Raw genomic sequence first — 14,276 nt, 5'->3', positions numbered from 1 at the left:
GTGGAAGCTTTTCCCGAACCAGAGTTGTAAGATTGGGGCTTGAACTACTTCTTGTATAAAAGAGTGATCAGTCATGTCGCACATGTTACTTTCAGGGAGTAAGAAATACCCTTTTCAAAATATCCTTAATGATCCTGAGTATGGGGTGGAAAAAGACCTACGGTGAAATCCTGGCCCTCCTGAAATCAATGGGAATCTTGCCATTGATTTCAGTGGAGCCAGGATCTCCCCTGCTTAGTGGAGACTTATTTATATATCCATTCACTCAGTGCACCCAGTTATAAAAATTCCCGGGGTACATAAAGTCAATTTTAATAAAAGTTGAGTTTTTCCTTAAAAATAAAGAAACAAGTTTCCAGGCTTGTCTACATGGGGAAATTCACCGCAATAGCTATCTACTCTGGAATAGCTTCCCACATGGACACACTTATTCTGGAAGAGGAATATCCAAATAACCATGGGGTTATTCTGGAATAGCTACTGTGCTTTAAACGTACACCCTACCGTATTCTGGAATAGCTTCCCTAGTAGATAAGTTCTGTGGCACTCACCCTCCCCACCAGACACCTCAGGTAAAAGACAGTGACAAGAAATGAGCCCTATGGATCAGCAGACTTGCACCATGTCAGGAAAGGAAGTAAATTCTGGAGCTAACACTCCACTGAGCATGCTCAGTCACCATCCCCAAGTGTGTATACATATCTAGGGACTGTTAACTTGTATTCTCAAGTCGACAGCAGCTGTTGAGCTGGTACATGGGAAGAAAGTTGGGCTCGTAGACTTTTTGATTTTAAAGCCAGAAGGGAGCATTAGGCCATCTAGTTTGACCTTCAGTATAACACAAGACAGAGAATCTCACCCAGTTATCACTGGACTGAGCCCCAATAGCCACGGCCCATGCCACTAATACAATGCTGTAACATTTCAGAGCTCTGTAAAAAAAATAATAATAAACTAATCAGTGAATAAAATAGCATCTTACCAGGCAAGCCTTAGCACTCTCCAGCAGCGACTGTCTTTTGGAAGACACTCTTGGCAAAAGGTCAATGTTGGCTTGTCCAACAAGATAAAAATATTTCTGGCAGTTCACTGTGTTTGAAAATTTCTCTGGTCTAGAAAAGATTAAACAACACACATATCTGTCCTTCTACAAAACAAACAGTCTTAAACTCATAGAACTGCAAATTGCTTAGCCTTACTGGTCAGGTGCCATTCAGAATAAATACTATTCAGTGAAAAATGTCTATATTCATCATCACAGGCTTCATTCAGCTCCCAATAAAGTCAATGGAAAGTCTTTTATTGACTGAGGTGGCTAGTGTATTGATCCCCAAATAATTTACTCAGTGATGAGTATTTGATCCAGTGTTGCTAACTCACCATTTTATCCCAAATTTCAAAATATTTGCCAAACCCCAGTTCCTGGAGTCATGGGATTACATGAGAGTCTCAGCTTTCTTTTCTTTAGCCTTCATGGTTGCAGAGAAAAGCTTGAACATGTGAATCCTAATTCTCAAACTCCAGAAGACGGGTGAAAATGAACCCAACCTTTTAAAAATATTAATTTTGTTTTTCTTTCTTTGCTTTTATTTAAATGTTCTGACTTTTGATGCCTGATTGATGATTTTTGAATACTTCAGGTAGCAATACTTTTGGTCAGGTCTGTTGTTGAAACTCAAACATTATCTACAGAATGTTAGCAAGAAAAAGTATATCCCACAGTAAGGTGCCTAACCGGATAAACCATAGCAGTGACTTGACTAGTCCCCTACAAAGCAAGGAACCCAAACGCAACAGCACTGCACTGGTGCAGGAGAAGCAGAAAGTGAAATGGGGCAGTGTCATTCTCCAAGCTGATTTCTATCTATAAATACAGCGGGGGAGAGGGGAGGTAAACACCAGGGGTGGAGAAGAGCTAATGAAGATAAAGGATAATATTGGCAGAAGAACAAATGGGGATAAACTGACCATGAATGAATTTAGGGTGGAAATTAGAAGGTTTCTAACCATCATAGGAATGAGGTTCTGGATCAGCCTCTCAGCAGGAGCAGTTGGGGAACACAACCTAACTAATTTGATACTTGATAGTTTATGAGCTTAATACATTTATGAACAGAACTATATGATGGGGGTTGCCTGTGATAGAAAGAAACTGTACTCAGTGACCCAGGAGGTCACTTGCAGTCCTATGTACTATGTTCCAAGCTGAGTGAAAAGCAGAAAGTGTATGAATAGCATAAATCATAAGTAGATTAGATTATTACATTTATTTGTTTGTTTTCTTTATTAACACCGGTATAATCACATGGGTAAAGACATCTCAACAAATATACAGTATTGCTAATTTCAAGCATCAAAAATTATGAGCCAGGCCCCCAAAATCATGAGATTTTTAAAAATAAAAAATATTGGGCCCTTTTCATTTGTCTTTTGTTTTTTGTTTTTTTATCCTTTAAGGTGCCCTCGGTCATCTCTGCACTGAGGGGGGCTAGAAACTTAAAATGAAGGCTGATAGCCTCTACTAGTCACATGACTCCAGGAGTGGGTGCTTTAAGAATGCAACACGTATTGTGAGACTTGCGATAAAATTGGGAGAGTAGGCAACCTTGAATTCATGCTGTTTGTTGTTTTAATCTTGAACAGTGTCCTTTCAAAAGTGAGGGAAGAAATGCACGTGTGTGTCTTACCCCATATAAAAAAGAACCTCAGCTGGATATTCTTCAAAATCTGATGGCGTTATCTGTCCTGTCAGTCTTTTTGTCATGCAGCTGAGCTACAAAAATAATACATAAGGATGAAAATATAAATCATGGATCAGAGGGTAGCCATGTTAGTCTGGATCTGTAAAAGCAGCAAAGAGTCCTGTGGCACCTTCTAGACTAACAGACGTTTTGGAGCACGAGCTTCCATGGGTGAATACCCACTTCGTCGGATGCATCTGACAAAGTGGGTATTCGAACACGAAAGCTCATGCTCCAATACGTCTGTTAGTCTATAAGGTGCCACAGGACTCTTTGCTGCTTTGATAAATCACGGATTGACTCCTTCTTCCCCAACGTATAACTCTCTCATGGGGGTTTCACCAGGCATCTGACCACAATAAAACCACCAATAAAAATGCTGCTTTATTCCAAAGACCATTAAAGTCTTTCCCTTGATTTAAAGAGGTACTAGATCCAAGCCCAAAGTGCTATACACATTTTTTATGTCTACATTGCAACACCCCTCCTCCCACAGCGAGACTCGGAGCCTGCGTCTACACTTAGGCTTGCAGGGCTTGTACTCTAATGCTAACGCTATCTGTGGAAACGTTCCTGCTCAGATTCTAAGACCCTCTCCCGTCACCGACGTTCAGAGCCCGAGCGGGAATGTCTACACTGCTATTTTTAGCACTGAAGTGCAAGTCTGAGTGTGTAGACCCAGACTCTGAGACTTGCTGGCGTGGGGCTTTCCCCCCCCTCCCCCCAGTATAGACGTACCCAGAGTGGCCCTGATCCTGCATTATGATCTACACTGATTTCATTGTGGCCCTGCCCAGGTATAACAGGCCATCTGCAAGGATCACGATGCAAGGCTGGGGCTTATGCATTCCAGTAGGTCACTCACCTCTGAAATGAAGCCACCTCTGAAATGGAACACAGCATCTGGCTAATAACCCACAATGCTATATTAACCCACGTTGCAATATAGGTTGATCACTAGGGCTAACTCCCTTAATCTTCTGCTAAGTGCCATCGCCTCTTTAATAACTATGAGCCTTGGCTTTGTGATTCAGCTGAGACCTGACAATGTTTGAAACATGCTTGGTCCAGGTAAATTACTAGGTCTATAAATTTAGGAGCTGCGCTTTCCTCTAGCTCTGTAAAACTGCATGACTCTGATTAACCCAAATGTGTGTTTTATACATATCATGGGCCTCATCTCTCCCTGGCGCCATTCAAACCGCACCAGGGATGAATTTGTTCCCACACTGTGCAATCCTGCTCTCTGCAGACATTCCACCATAGACTTGTGGACGGGTTGCCCTCTGTGCTGACTCACCTGGCTATCTTCCAGTCGTAGTCGTTTGTCCCTCATGGCTTTTGCCAGGCTAGCAAACTGACTGTTGTTTAAAAAGTTTGCCGCTCCACAGCTGAATCCTTGAAGGACAGTGGAAGATAACCTAAGTGAGAAATAGAGGCATTATTATGTGGTCAAAATTTTGGTCCCTCTGCCTTATTCTTCTTCGGTATAAAATATAAACTTTTGGAGAATATTTTTATTGTCGGGGAGGTTTATTTCTTGGGATCATCCTTTATATGTGCACACACACAGTGCAGCAGTCCTACGGGGGCTGCAAGTGGCTCTTTCAATGCACCTAAAATTGACTGGCAGGGGTCACTCAAGAGCAATGCAACAGGCGCCCCACCTCACCGCATGCTGCCTGTCGAGCTATTAAAAGCCTTTGCCAAATCTGGGAAGTTGAGGACTAAAACTATCAGGGCATCTAAACAGAGCCCCTGGTATACACTGACAATGGCAAAGCTACATATCCCATTGCAGTATAACCCAATGATTCCCCAATACACAAAGATCAGAGCCCTTGAGCATCTGAGGATGTTTAAATCTATAGGGGCCTTGTCCTTCAAGGAAAAGCATTTTACACGCGTGCTTCCATGCATTGTGGAGGTAGCACCATTCATGCTTTAAAGGCAATACCTATTGCTTGCTCAGAGATGGAAATATCAGCTAACTCACCTGGAGTATTGCTGCGTGGATTTCAGCACTGCCTGGAAGAACACGCTGGCCTGTGATTATAAAAGGAAGCAGAGCTCTTAATGTGCTGTGGAAAAGACTATATTCAACATGGGCACTCTTCTCACTGAAAGCTTTGCACGCAGAATGAGGGTGAAATATGGTCCTTACTGTGGGACTCCCCTCACTAGTCCCTGCTTCTTCATCTCCGTCCTGCATCCTACTGAAAAACATGCTTCATTCCCCCCAAGCTACAGCACCTTCCAAAGGAAAATGAAAAGCAGCTGAGGCATGGAAAATGAAAAGACAATGAGTGCTCACTCTGGCTGGCTGCATGTTCTGCAGAGAGTGCTTCCATAAGCTGCTTTTAAAAAAAAAAACAAAGAGGAAAAAATAATTCCCCCCCAAAGTCGGAATGTGTTTATGCTGGAGAACTATTTTTCCTGTTTCAAGGGGAAATTAATAATCATAATTAATCATGCACTATCTTTCTATAGCATAATTTATCTAGTGACACTCAAAGTGATTCAGACACTGGAACACCAAATTCTGCATTCAGCTGCAACAGTGTAAATCTAGAGTAACTCTGCTATTGGCAGTGGAGAGACTCTGGATTTACACATCCTTAGATAAAAATTCAACCCTGAATGTGTCACTCACTCCTGAAATGCAGCTGACTCTGGAGTGGAGCATGGCAGCTACTGTTCGCCTGGTACACTACATTTTGGGAGGTTAAACTGGTGTAGCTCTGTTAAGACAATAAGGACCTAACCCAGCAAAAACACATCAGTTTCCTTTTTGGCTAACAAATAAATAAGAGGAGGAGGTCTGGGAACAATGCTCCCATCTTATTTTGGTTCCTTTGGAGAGAGAAGAATTCAGTGGCAGCGCCAACTGTCTGTAGGACGCAGGACACAAGGACTCTCATGGAATTGGAGAGGCTGGGAGAAGAGGAGGAAACTGGACACGAAAATAAAAAACAATAAAATGAGCTACCTGAGCGGCTGTCCATTTCTTCTGGTTGATTTCATTGATATTGATCTGGGGAGAAGCCAGTCTAGATAGAGGGATCTGATCAACCAGCTTATCTGGGATATTGAGGAAGGTGCTTCCGGTCACGCTCTGTAAGATCTGAAATGAAAAGAAACACGGACGTGCTGGGGGGCAGTGGGCTGCTGGGCTGATAAAACTCTGGGTTGTGTCCTGCAAGGCGATAAGCGCTGACCATTTGCTCTGAAGCCAGTGGAGGGGCAGGGAGAAGGCTCTTCCTAAGTAGCGTGGAGGTTGCTGGATGGCCAGCACTGGAGCCCTGTGTTTATGCAGAGATTGGGTACATCCTGGGCAGGTACAGTGCAAGCTGCCCCAGCCTGGGCCTCAGCCCTGCCCAGGAGGGGTCATCTCTAGGAATGAGAGGAGAACTCGAGCTCGGTGGCCCACTGAGTTCTTGTCCCTTTTGCTGATCCTGGGTTTTGGTGAGATGCCTGCACAGACACCTGCTTCACACTAACAGCCTCTCAGGGCAGTGACCTGGAGCCTGAACGTATCTGGGCGCTGATGAAAAGAAGCCAGGGCGTTATCAGGTGAAGAGCTGTATTCTAGCCAATCTGGAGACTCACCCGTCGCACAAACTTGTGTTTCACAGGCAGAGGGGCCTGCTCCAGGCTCTCCGTGAAATTCTGATCTGCAGCCAGGCGGAGGATGTCCTTGTTGTCCAGCTTGTCCAGCACATTGCCGGGAAGGCCAGGCGCTAGCTTTCCCAGTGTCAAAACACTGCTGGCTTTGTTGATCTAGTGAGAGATTCACAACACTGCATGGAAGCCTAAATAAATCATCCTCTGTCCCATCAGTCAGCTGGACTGTGCCACTGCTGTTGCTGAATGAGAGTAATGCAAGGTTTCTTTAATCACCTTTCAGGCTAACCTAGTTGGCCTGATAGGACAAAAAGTGTGCGCGCGATTGCACAATCAGTTTGCACGGACGCATATGCAAAGTGAGTATTCACACTTGCAAATGGTCAGGCGTGTATTTCAGAGTCTGCTCTGTGCACAATGGCTGATTATTTTTTTTCAGTACAACAGCGCAGTAGGGTGGGTGGATGGAGGAACAGCAATAAAAGGGTTAAACTGAATGAAAACCCTGACTGTGGTCATGGGCTACCTAGTGTGTCTATGTCACCACCACCCTCTACAGTTCAACTGTGTGTCATAGGCCCTATGCTGCTAGTGGAGAGTCTCCTTTTGCCCAAGTGGCAGGGGTTAGTGTTTTTTACATAGGAGGAGCTGAGCTTTAGCCCGGCTGTCTCTGTGAAGTTCTGAGTGGCCGCAGCATGCCGTACGGTGGCAGCTGAGAAGTCCTTGTGTGTGTGGCTTTGGTACAATATATTGGCTAAGGAAACCAAAGCCCTCCCTTCTTTGTATATATATATTTACCTGGTATCCATTCTGGATGACTTTTTTCATGATGACAGAAGCCTGTGCTGGGCTCCAGCCCCCTGTGGCTGAGAGCAACGGGAGCACCTGCTGAAGGGTCTGCCTGTCCGCGTTAGCCAGGAGCACAGACGGCGTTAACCCGACGGCTAAGGGACCGAGTCTTTTAAAGGTCTCCACAGAGAGGTTGCCAGTGGTGTCAGGCAGCGCACCCGTCACCTGTGAAAGGAAAGAGAGTGCCGGGGTTACTCCTAAACGACAAGGAGGCATGGAGAAGGCAGACGTCTGTCACGAGTCTGCAGTTCTGTGTCAACTGATTCATATTTGCGTAAGACACTAGGGGCCATTGGTAAATTGTTAGCTCTTTTCTCCCTTCTCTATAGGGGCTAAGCACAGGCTACCTGGGTTCTTTTCCCAACTCTGCTATTGGCTCATTGGGTGACCTTGGCAAGTCACTCAGGGCCAAGTTTTCAAGAGCGGCCACTACTGCTCAGTGCCCGACTTTGTAGGTACCCAGCTGGAGACACTTAGGACGTGAGCCTCGGAGGCATGGAGCACCCACAACTCCGGACGAAGCCAGTGGGCACTCTGGGTACTCAGCACCTCTGAAAATCAGGCTCTGGGCATTTCAAGATGCCGCCTCCTCTCTGTGCCTCAGTTTCCTCACTGTAAAACAGGAATAACACCACTTGCCTGACGGCGGTGGTATGAGGTTTTGGGAATTAAAGTTTGTGAAGCTCTTTGAAGCATGCTATTTATATGGCAATATGTTATTTATTTAGGAATAAGGCTCCACAGTCCACATAAGTATCGGAGTGCACTTCCGCGATGTAATAGAAGAGGGAGGGTTACTGGAAAGATTGCAATGGTGCCCTTGATTTGCAAGGCAAAATACGATGGCTACACACTCCATGAGAGTGCAGATGCGGGGACACCTCAGTTTCCAAGTGTGGGATCCTGGCAAGATGGCAAAGGAGGGTTCCTGATGCCTTGAAACAACTGTAACATGCAGCCTAGCATCTCCAAATGAGACCTCCCCCGGCGCCCCTCCTGAGGGCTCACCTCTCCTGCTGGCTCCTGGGAAGGTCTCAAACAGCTCTGCAAGGCTGCCAGGGTCACCCTGGCTTCAGTCGCTGTCATTTGGCTGATATTCCGCTTGCCAGCCACGTAGCAGATCAAATTGTCTGGAATGCTGTGGGGAGAAAAGCAATAATGGTCTCATCAGGTAGAGCCAGGATAGTCTGCCCTATTCGGCAACGGGGCCATAAAGGCTCCCCTGGGTGCTGCTGCTCTGAGTGCAACAGGAGAGAGAGGCTGGCCCAATGGTTAGGGAAGAGCTGGGTTTAATTCTCTGCTCTGCCACAGACTCACCGTCTGACCTTGGGCAAGTCTCTCAGTGCCTGTAAAACTTCCCTACCTCAGAGGGAGGTTGGTGATGAATCTGTTAGGGATTGTGAGGTGCTTGCATACTAGAGTGAGGGGACTGTTGGTGTCACAGACTGAGGCATGGGCGGTCAGGCCTAGTGGTCACAGCGGCAGAGTCAGAGGTGGAGTCAGGAACGGAGCAGGGCTGGAGCACGGCTGGGAACAAGGCCAGCCCAGGAGCGATCGCAGCTGCAGGTGTAAGTGTTGAATAGCCGCAGACCTGGTGGCAGCCTCTCAGCCTAGCATGGGGGGCTGTTCGATCAGGGGGTTCAGCTATAAGTCAGCTGTCTGGTCCTGCTCTTGGCTGCAGGCCCTGAGTCCTGGCAACAGGAGTGCCTGAGCTAGTCAGTGCACTGACAACTCACACTGGTTTAATTTACCTGACTGGGGTGCATCAGCCCCGGAATGAGGCCACGGCTCGGCGCTGCACAATGGGGGGACAGGCAGAGGCCTGGGTGTGGGGAGTCTCCTACCCTGTCAGCCACCACAAAGTAGGGAGACAGTAGAAGAGTCGGGATGGACTTTCCCTGCACAGGACTAGTGGGGAGGGGCTCTCCCTCCATGCGCAACCTAAGGGTGGCCATGCTGAGACAGGGAAATCCCACTGAGTTAAACTGGTTCGGATGAAACTCAATCGGGTGTCTTAGTTTGCTGGTTTTGTGCGAACCCCGAACTCCAAATGAAACAGAATCGCCTTGAAATCAGGCAAGCGAAACCCGGTGGGTATCACACACCATAGCCAGGCAGCCCTAAAACCTTTGTGAAGCTAACGGTGATGCCGGAACTGTTGGCTTTAAAGGTACATGCGCCGTCCCCACAGCAGTCACAGACCAGTCACGTACCTTCCCAGCAGGATGGCAGGATTCTGCCTCGTGATCAGAGCGGAGTAGGATTCCTTCACATCTTCTGAGAGGGCGAGTCCCCCCACCAGCGCCAGGTTTTGGGGATCCACCGCGAAGTCTTGAAGCTGCTCTGACGAAAGGTTTCAATGTTACCATTGTCCTTGTTATTGAAACGTGCCTCCCCCCCCCACCCACTCAACAGCAGGTCAGGATCAGAAATCGACCAACTAGGGACCAATCTCTGCCCTCTGGGAAATGTCCATAGGTAACCAGCCAAGTGAAAACATGTGCAGAGTGGTTGTGGAGACGGGGGAGTTTAAGTCACATTAGCAGGGCGGGGTGCTGATCACTCCCAGACTGGCTCTACTATCCACCTGCTGCAAGTAGTTCTAGTCCTGTCTCTTTAAAATATTCGGGGATACTCGAGCAGCAATCAGCGCAGCCAAACACCATGCGAAGGGGTCTCTGTGCAACTACACCAGGCAGCCTGAGGGGCTTTGTCTTGCAAGGTTCTCTGTTGGATCGCAAAGGGGATAAGCACACTCCTGGCATCAGTGGGGTTACTCCAGGGATGAGATTGAGATTGGCCCTAGTGGATGTGTGACTCCATAACACTCCCAGAGGCAGTAACAGTACAAAGGGAGCTGTATGGTCATCAACCATTGCCATTGCTGTACAGGAGGAAAGCTGAATTGCAAGGGAAATTCCAAGATAAAGAGGCAGAGAAAACCCTAATCTCCTTCCAAACTGAGATGGATGCTTTCCTGTGCTCCTGATTTCCCAGCATCTCCAGTACTTAAGCTTGGACCTGTAATAAAATGTAACTCGGAGAATAAGTTTAAAAAAATATAAAGCCAAATGATCTGCTTCTTCTGAATGGGCAAATCTCCACCGAAGTCCATGGATCTGCCCCAGCAGAGGAACCGGCCCATCAAGTGTTGTGACTGGTCATGCATGGTGGAGCTGCAGTGTGCTTGGCAGCGCGGAGCCGAGACAGCCTTGCTGCTATCTCTGGGGGCCTTGCAGCTCAGCCAGATCGCTGTGTCCTTGCAATGGTCTCAACAGTACAAAACAAACGCTCGGAAACACTGGCACAGCACGGCCTTCTGGAGCCTCTTATCCTTCTAATCGAGCTGCTGGGTTTGCTTCGTTTTTAGATCCCAGGCTGCTGCTCAGCCCCGAGGTCGTGGCCAGCACTGCCTTTCTGCTGTTTCTTAGTGCCAATAATAAAAACAACCCCCATCCCTTTTACAGCACGTTCCCTCTTTACAGATATTAATTAACTGATGCCCATTGTCCTCCAGGACGTAGGTAAATATTCTTATCCCCATTTTACAGATGAGTGAAACTGAAGCACAGAACAATGCCTGTTGAAATCCACGAGAGTCTTTCCATTGACTGCAGTAGACTCAAATGAGGCCCAAGATCCCCGAGCAAATGAGAGCAGGGGTTCTGAGTGTCACGATTAATCTGCTAGATCCTGCTGCCTAACTAGGTATCCCCTTTGAGTCCCTCCCCAGAATTCTTTGCCATGATGCCTACAACTAACTTGACAACAGTTATGCTGCTGGTGTGCAGAGACCAATATTGTCTCATTGTTTCCTTGTATTCCCTCATTTGTCTACATCCATCTGTCATATCTTGTCTTGTATTTAGACTGGAAGCTCTTTGGGGGCACGGACCATCTTTTTAGTCTATGTGCAGCGCCTGGCATAGTGGGGTCCTGTCCAGGACTCGGGCCTCTAGACACTATGCTAATATAAATAAATAATAACGTCGAGCTTGGACACTGGTATGTTAATATGCACGAATGCACGCCTACATCGAAGGAAAATCAAACCTAGTGAAAGAAACCCAAACCCTGTACGTACCAACTGCTGGCTGTCACTGAAGGCTCTGAGATCCTCACCAGTGCAGTATGTCAGATACTTTCCCAGGTAGGTTAGAAACCAAGCCGTGGAGTTCTGGTCCCCATCGCTTTGGTTATAGCACTTTGGCTTGTCACCTGTCAGAGAGGAGAGTTCTCATTTCTCAACAGTTGTTTATAAATGGACAGTGTCTGTCGGCTCCCGTTGCTGTTGTGCCTTCATCCCACAGTGTTTCCTAGTGATACAGAGTGAAAATGCTGGCAGGCCCAAAGTATGTGTTGCTATGAGAGATTAATTCTTAACAGGGATCAGAAATCTGTGCATTGGTGTCCTCTGTTGGATGGAGTGTGAGACCTACTTTTGTGTTAATTCAGGTCCCTCTGAGATAAGTCTCCTAAGCAAACCAGCTCCCCTATAGTTTTCCTAGTAATAGATATAAATGATACTAATATTAGCTATGCTGCAGCTGCTACCCCAGCTAGTTCAGTTTCCCCTTGCAAACACCAGATGCTTCAAAGGAAGGTTTAAACCAGTCAGACACTTAATTGATTAATGCTATCACTGGGGAGAAGTTTCTTCTAGATCCTAGCTGGTAATCAAGCATGAGACCTAGTGAGGATGACTCCTTGCAATTTTGGTCCTAGCTAGTATAATTGCACTTGCTATTTTTATTAATCTAAATGTCTAATTAAAAAATGACAAGATTACTTGCCTTAAAAATATCCTGTAGTAGAGAGTTCCACAGGTTAATTATACATTACATGAGGAGCTTACCTGGCTGAAGAAGATAGTTCTTAAGAATGATGTAAATGCTTTGCTGCATCTCCACTGTGTAATCACGGTAGTGGATATTTAAGGCCTTTACTCTGGTGCAAGGGAAAAATGGAAATGTTAAGGCATTAACAAAAAGGTGTTGCATTCTGCAGATGGGGAATGGATGAGGTGATTGGACAGAGGGGCGGGGAGCTTGCTAGAGATCCTTTCCTGCATCCAACCAACTTGCGGTAAATTATGGATCGTCTCTTCGGTTTCTGTCTCGTGTCTTGTCGAGAAACCTCCAAACTGTTCTCCACGCAGCCTAAGAGCATTTTAAAACTCAGGCCATAGGAGATAATACACATCAATGTGTCAGTGTAACCCTTATTACACTGTATACATTACAATGTAAGCTGTACATTCCATAGTGTAGCTTTTGTCCCCCTCTAGTAGCTGGAAGAGTCAGCTACTGCTCCTGACTAGTGGAGTTGTTCCTTTCGCTCAAGCAGGAGAAGCGCTTTAGTTAGAGTCAGAGGTGCTGAGTGCAGCCCCTGAAAGCTGTCGTCACCTTCTCAAAGGCAAAAGGAAAAATACTTACAGATGCCGGAATGCCAGGCAATTTGTGGTAAGAATCTCAGACGTATTGAGCTGACTCAGGGTGATGAGAGGGAGATGGGTCTGGAGCCGCTTGTTTAACCATTGGTCCAAACTGGGTGAGTTAAGGGAGCTCAGAGCTGCCACAAAGCTGGGCCACACGCCATTCAGAACAGCTTTCAGGCTCCCCTTGGTCCTATTTACCTGAGAGACGCAGGATGGCACTGTGTAATTGAGCTGATGTGAAGTTAGCTAACAGATCCTCTCTGGCTAGTAACTAAAGTCATTATATTAACAAGAGCTTAATTTCCCCCTCAATTTCAATGCTTCTCTCTTTACTTCTTCGGTGACCTCACTTCCTGCAGCACCTCAGGCCTTCTTTGCAGGTCTCCCATCCAAGTACTATCCAGACTCAGTGCTGCTTTGCTTTCGAGATCTCCCACAATCACAGCATAAGGTACATGGGCTGCAGGAAAGTGGGTCTTTGACAAATACCATTTTCTGCCAGTGAATGGATTCCTACACATCAGTGATAGACTTAGGAATTGTCCCTACAGCAGTGTTTTTCAATGACCGGTCCGGAGACCTGGTCCGGTCCCTGAGATTTGCCTGATACAGTTTACCTGGTATCAAAAAGGTGAAACACTGCAGTAGAGCAGACAGGGTTATGTGAAGCTAAATATCAGCAGCCCTGTAGGTGGCAGCTCCTCTTTTTTGCTGAACAAGCAGGATATCAATTAATATTTAACATAAGCATCTATTTTCCTATTTCCGAGAGTGGCCAAGAAGGCATAAATTCTCATAACATTCCTAAATATTCAATAATGTACATTTTGGAAGAATTTTCTTCCAACCCCCTAGCTGGTGATCAGCTTATGTGCTGAAGCATGAGGGTTGAACGACCTTGTGATTTTTCTCTCCTCTATTTGCACAGCAGATGCTATTGTCTTTCACCTCAATGTTTGGAATCTCATTAAGCTCTTAGGTACACACTCTACCTGCTGATTAAGACCATCCAGCACTATCCCAATCTTATCGATGCCCTCATAGTTTCTGAGGAGGGTTTCCAAAGCTGTGTAGTTGCTGGGGTAGCCTGGCTTTATCAGTATGTCTAGAAGCTCTCTGGGCTGCAGCGAGTCAATTTTCTGTAATTAACCAATATAAATTAGGTTACCAGAAAAGAATGTCTGAACATTGCAGGAAATAATAAACAGATACATTGTCCCGGCTGTAGCATTATTTAATGAATGAACTTGCACCAGTGACCATGAATCAATAGTTAGGTTATTAGTCTTTACATCTTTTTAGGGCCATCTGTGAAATGTGTCCAGAAAACCAATTTATGCCGAGTGTTTGGTTTTATGCCTTAGTGCCCATCTGAAGTTTTAGATGCCTAGATTCCTTTACGAACCTGGCCCTTTGGACACGTTTACCTTAGGTCTATGCACTGCTTAGGTCTCACCTAAGCTGTATTTTGAGATCTTAAATGAGATTTAACTGGTGCCTAGGGCTTGTACTAGCCCTCTGCACAGGGGTGATTTTCACACTTTTTTCCATATTCCCATCTTATGGCCACTAGGAAGTAGCTGTTATAACCTGCTTATTAAATACCTGATTCTGCGTTCATTATT

The 14,276-nt window shown here is 46.1% G+C and overlaps 1 protein-coding gene across 6 annotated transcripts in view; it reads right to left on the bottom strand.

Annotated features, from left to right (window-relative positions):
- The window catches only part of LOC120373936, a 64,672-nt gene that overhangs the window by 9,354 nt on the left and 41,042 nt on the right, over positions 1–14,276 (bottom strand). For all 6 annotated transcript variants that reach the window (XM_039493018.1, XM_039493017.1, XM_039493014.1 and 3 more), the window contains 13 exons: positions 13,644–13,790; positions 12,650–12,849; positions 12,070–12,161; positions 11,299–11,432; positions 9,428–9,552; positions 8,223–8,352; positions 7,164–7,379; positions 6,351–6,521; positions 5,731–5,865; positions 4,738–4,787; positions 4,042–4,162; positions 2,688–2,773; positions 983–1,112 (listed from right to left, as the gene is read on the bottom strand). In XM_039493018.1, coding sequence (XP_039348952.1) covers positions 983–1,112; positions 2,688–2,773; positions 4,042–4,162; positions 4,738–4,787; positions 5,731–5,865; positions 6,351–6,521; positions 7,164–7,379; positions 8,223–8,352; positions 9,428–9,552; positions 11,299–11,432; positions 12,070–12,161; positions 12,650–12,849; positions 13,644–13,790 — 1,737 coding nt within the window. The remainder of the gene's footprint in view (positions 1–982; positions 1,113–2,687; positions 2,774–4,041; positions 4,163–4,737; positions 4,788–5,730; positions 5,866–6,350; positions 6,522–7,163; positions 7,380–8,222; positions 8,353–9,427; positions 9,553–11,298; positions 11,433–12,069; positions 12,162–12,649; positions 12,850–13,643; positions 13,791–14,276) is intronic.

This window comes from Mauremys reevesii, linkage group 10, assembly GCF_016161935.1.
Source record: "Mauremys reevesii isolate NIE-2019 linkage group 10, ASM1616193v1, whole genome shotgun sequence".
Lineage (NCBI taxonomy): Eukaryota > Metazoa > Chordata > Testudines > Geoemydidae > Mauremys > Mauremys reevesii.
The sequence above is the reverse complement of the archived record's forward strand: the minus strand, read 5'-3'. Positions and strand labels throughout refer to the sequence as shown.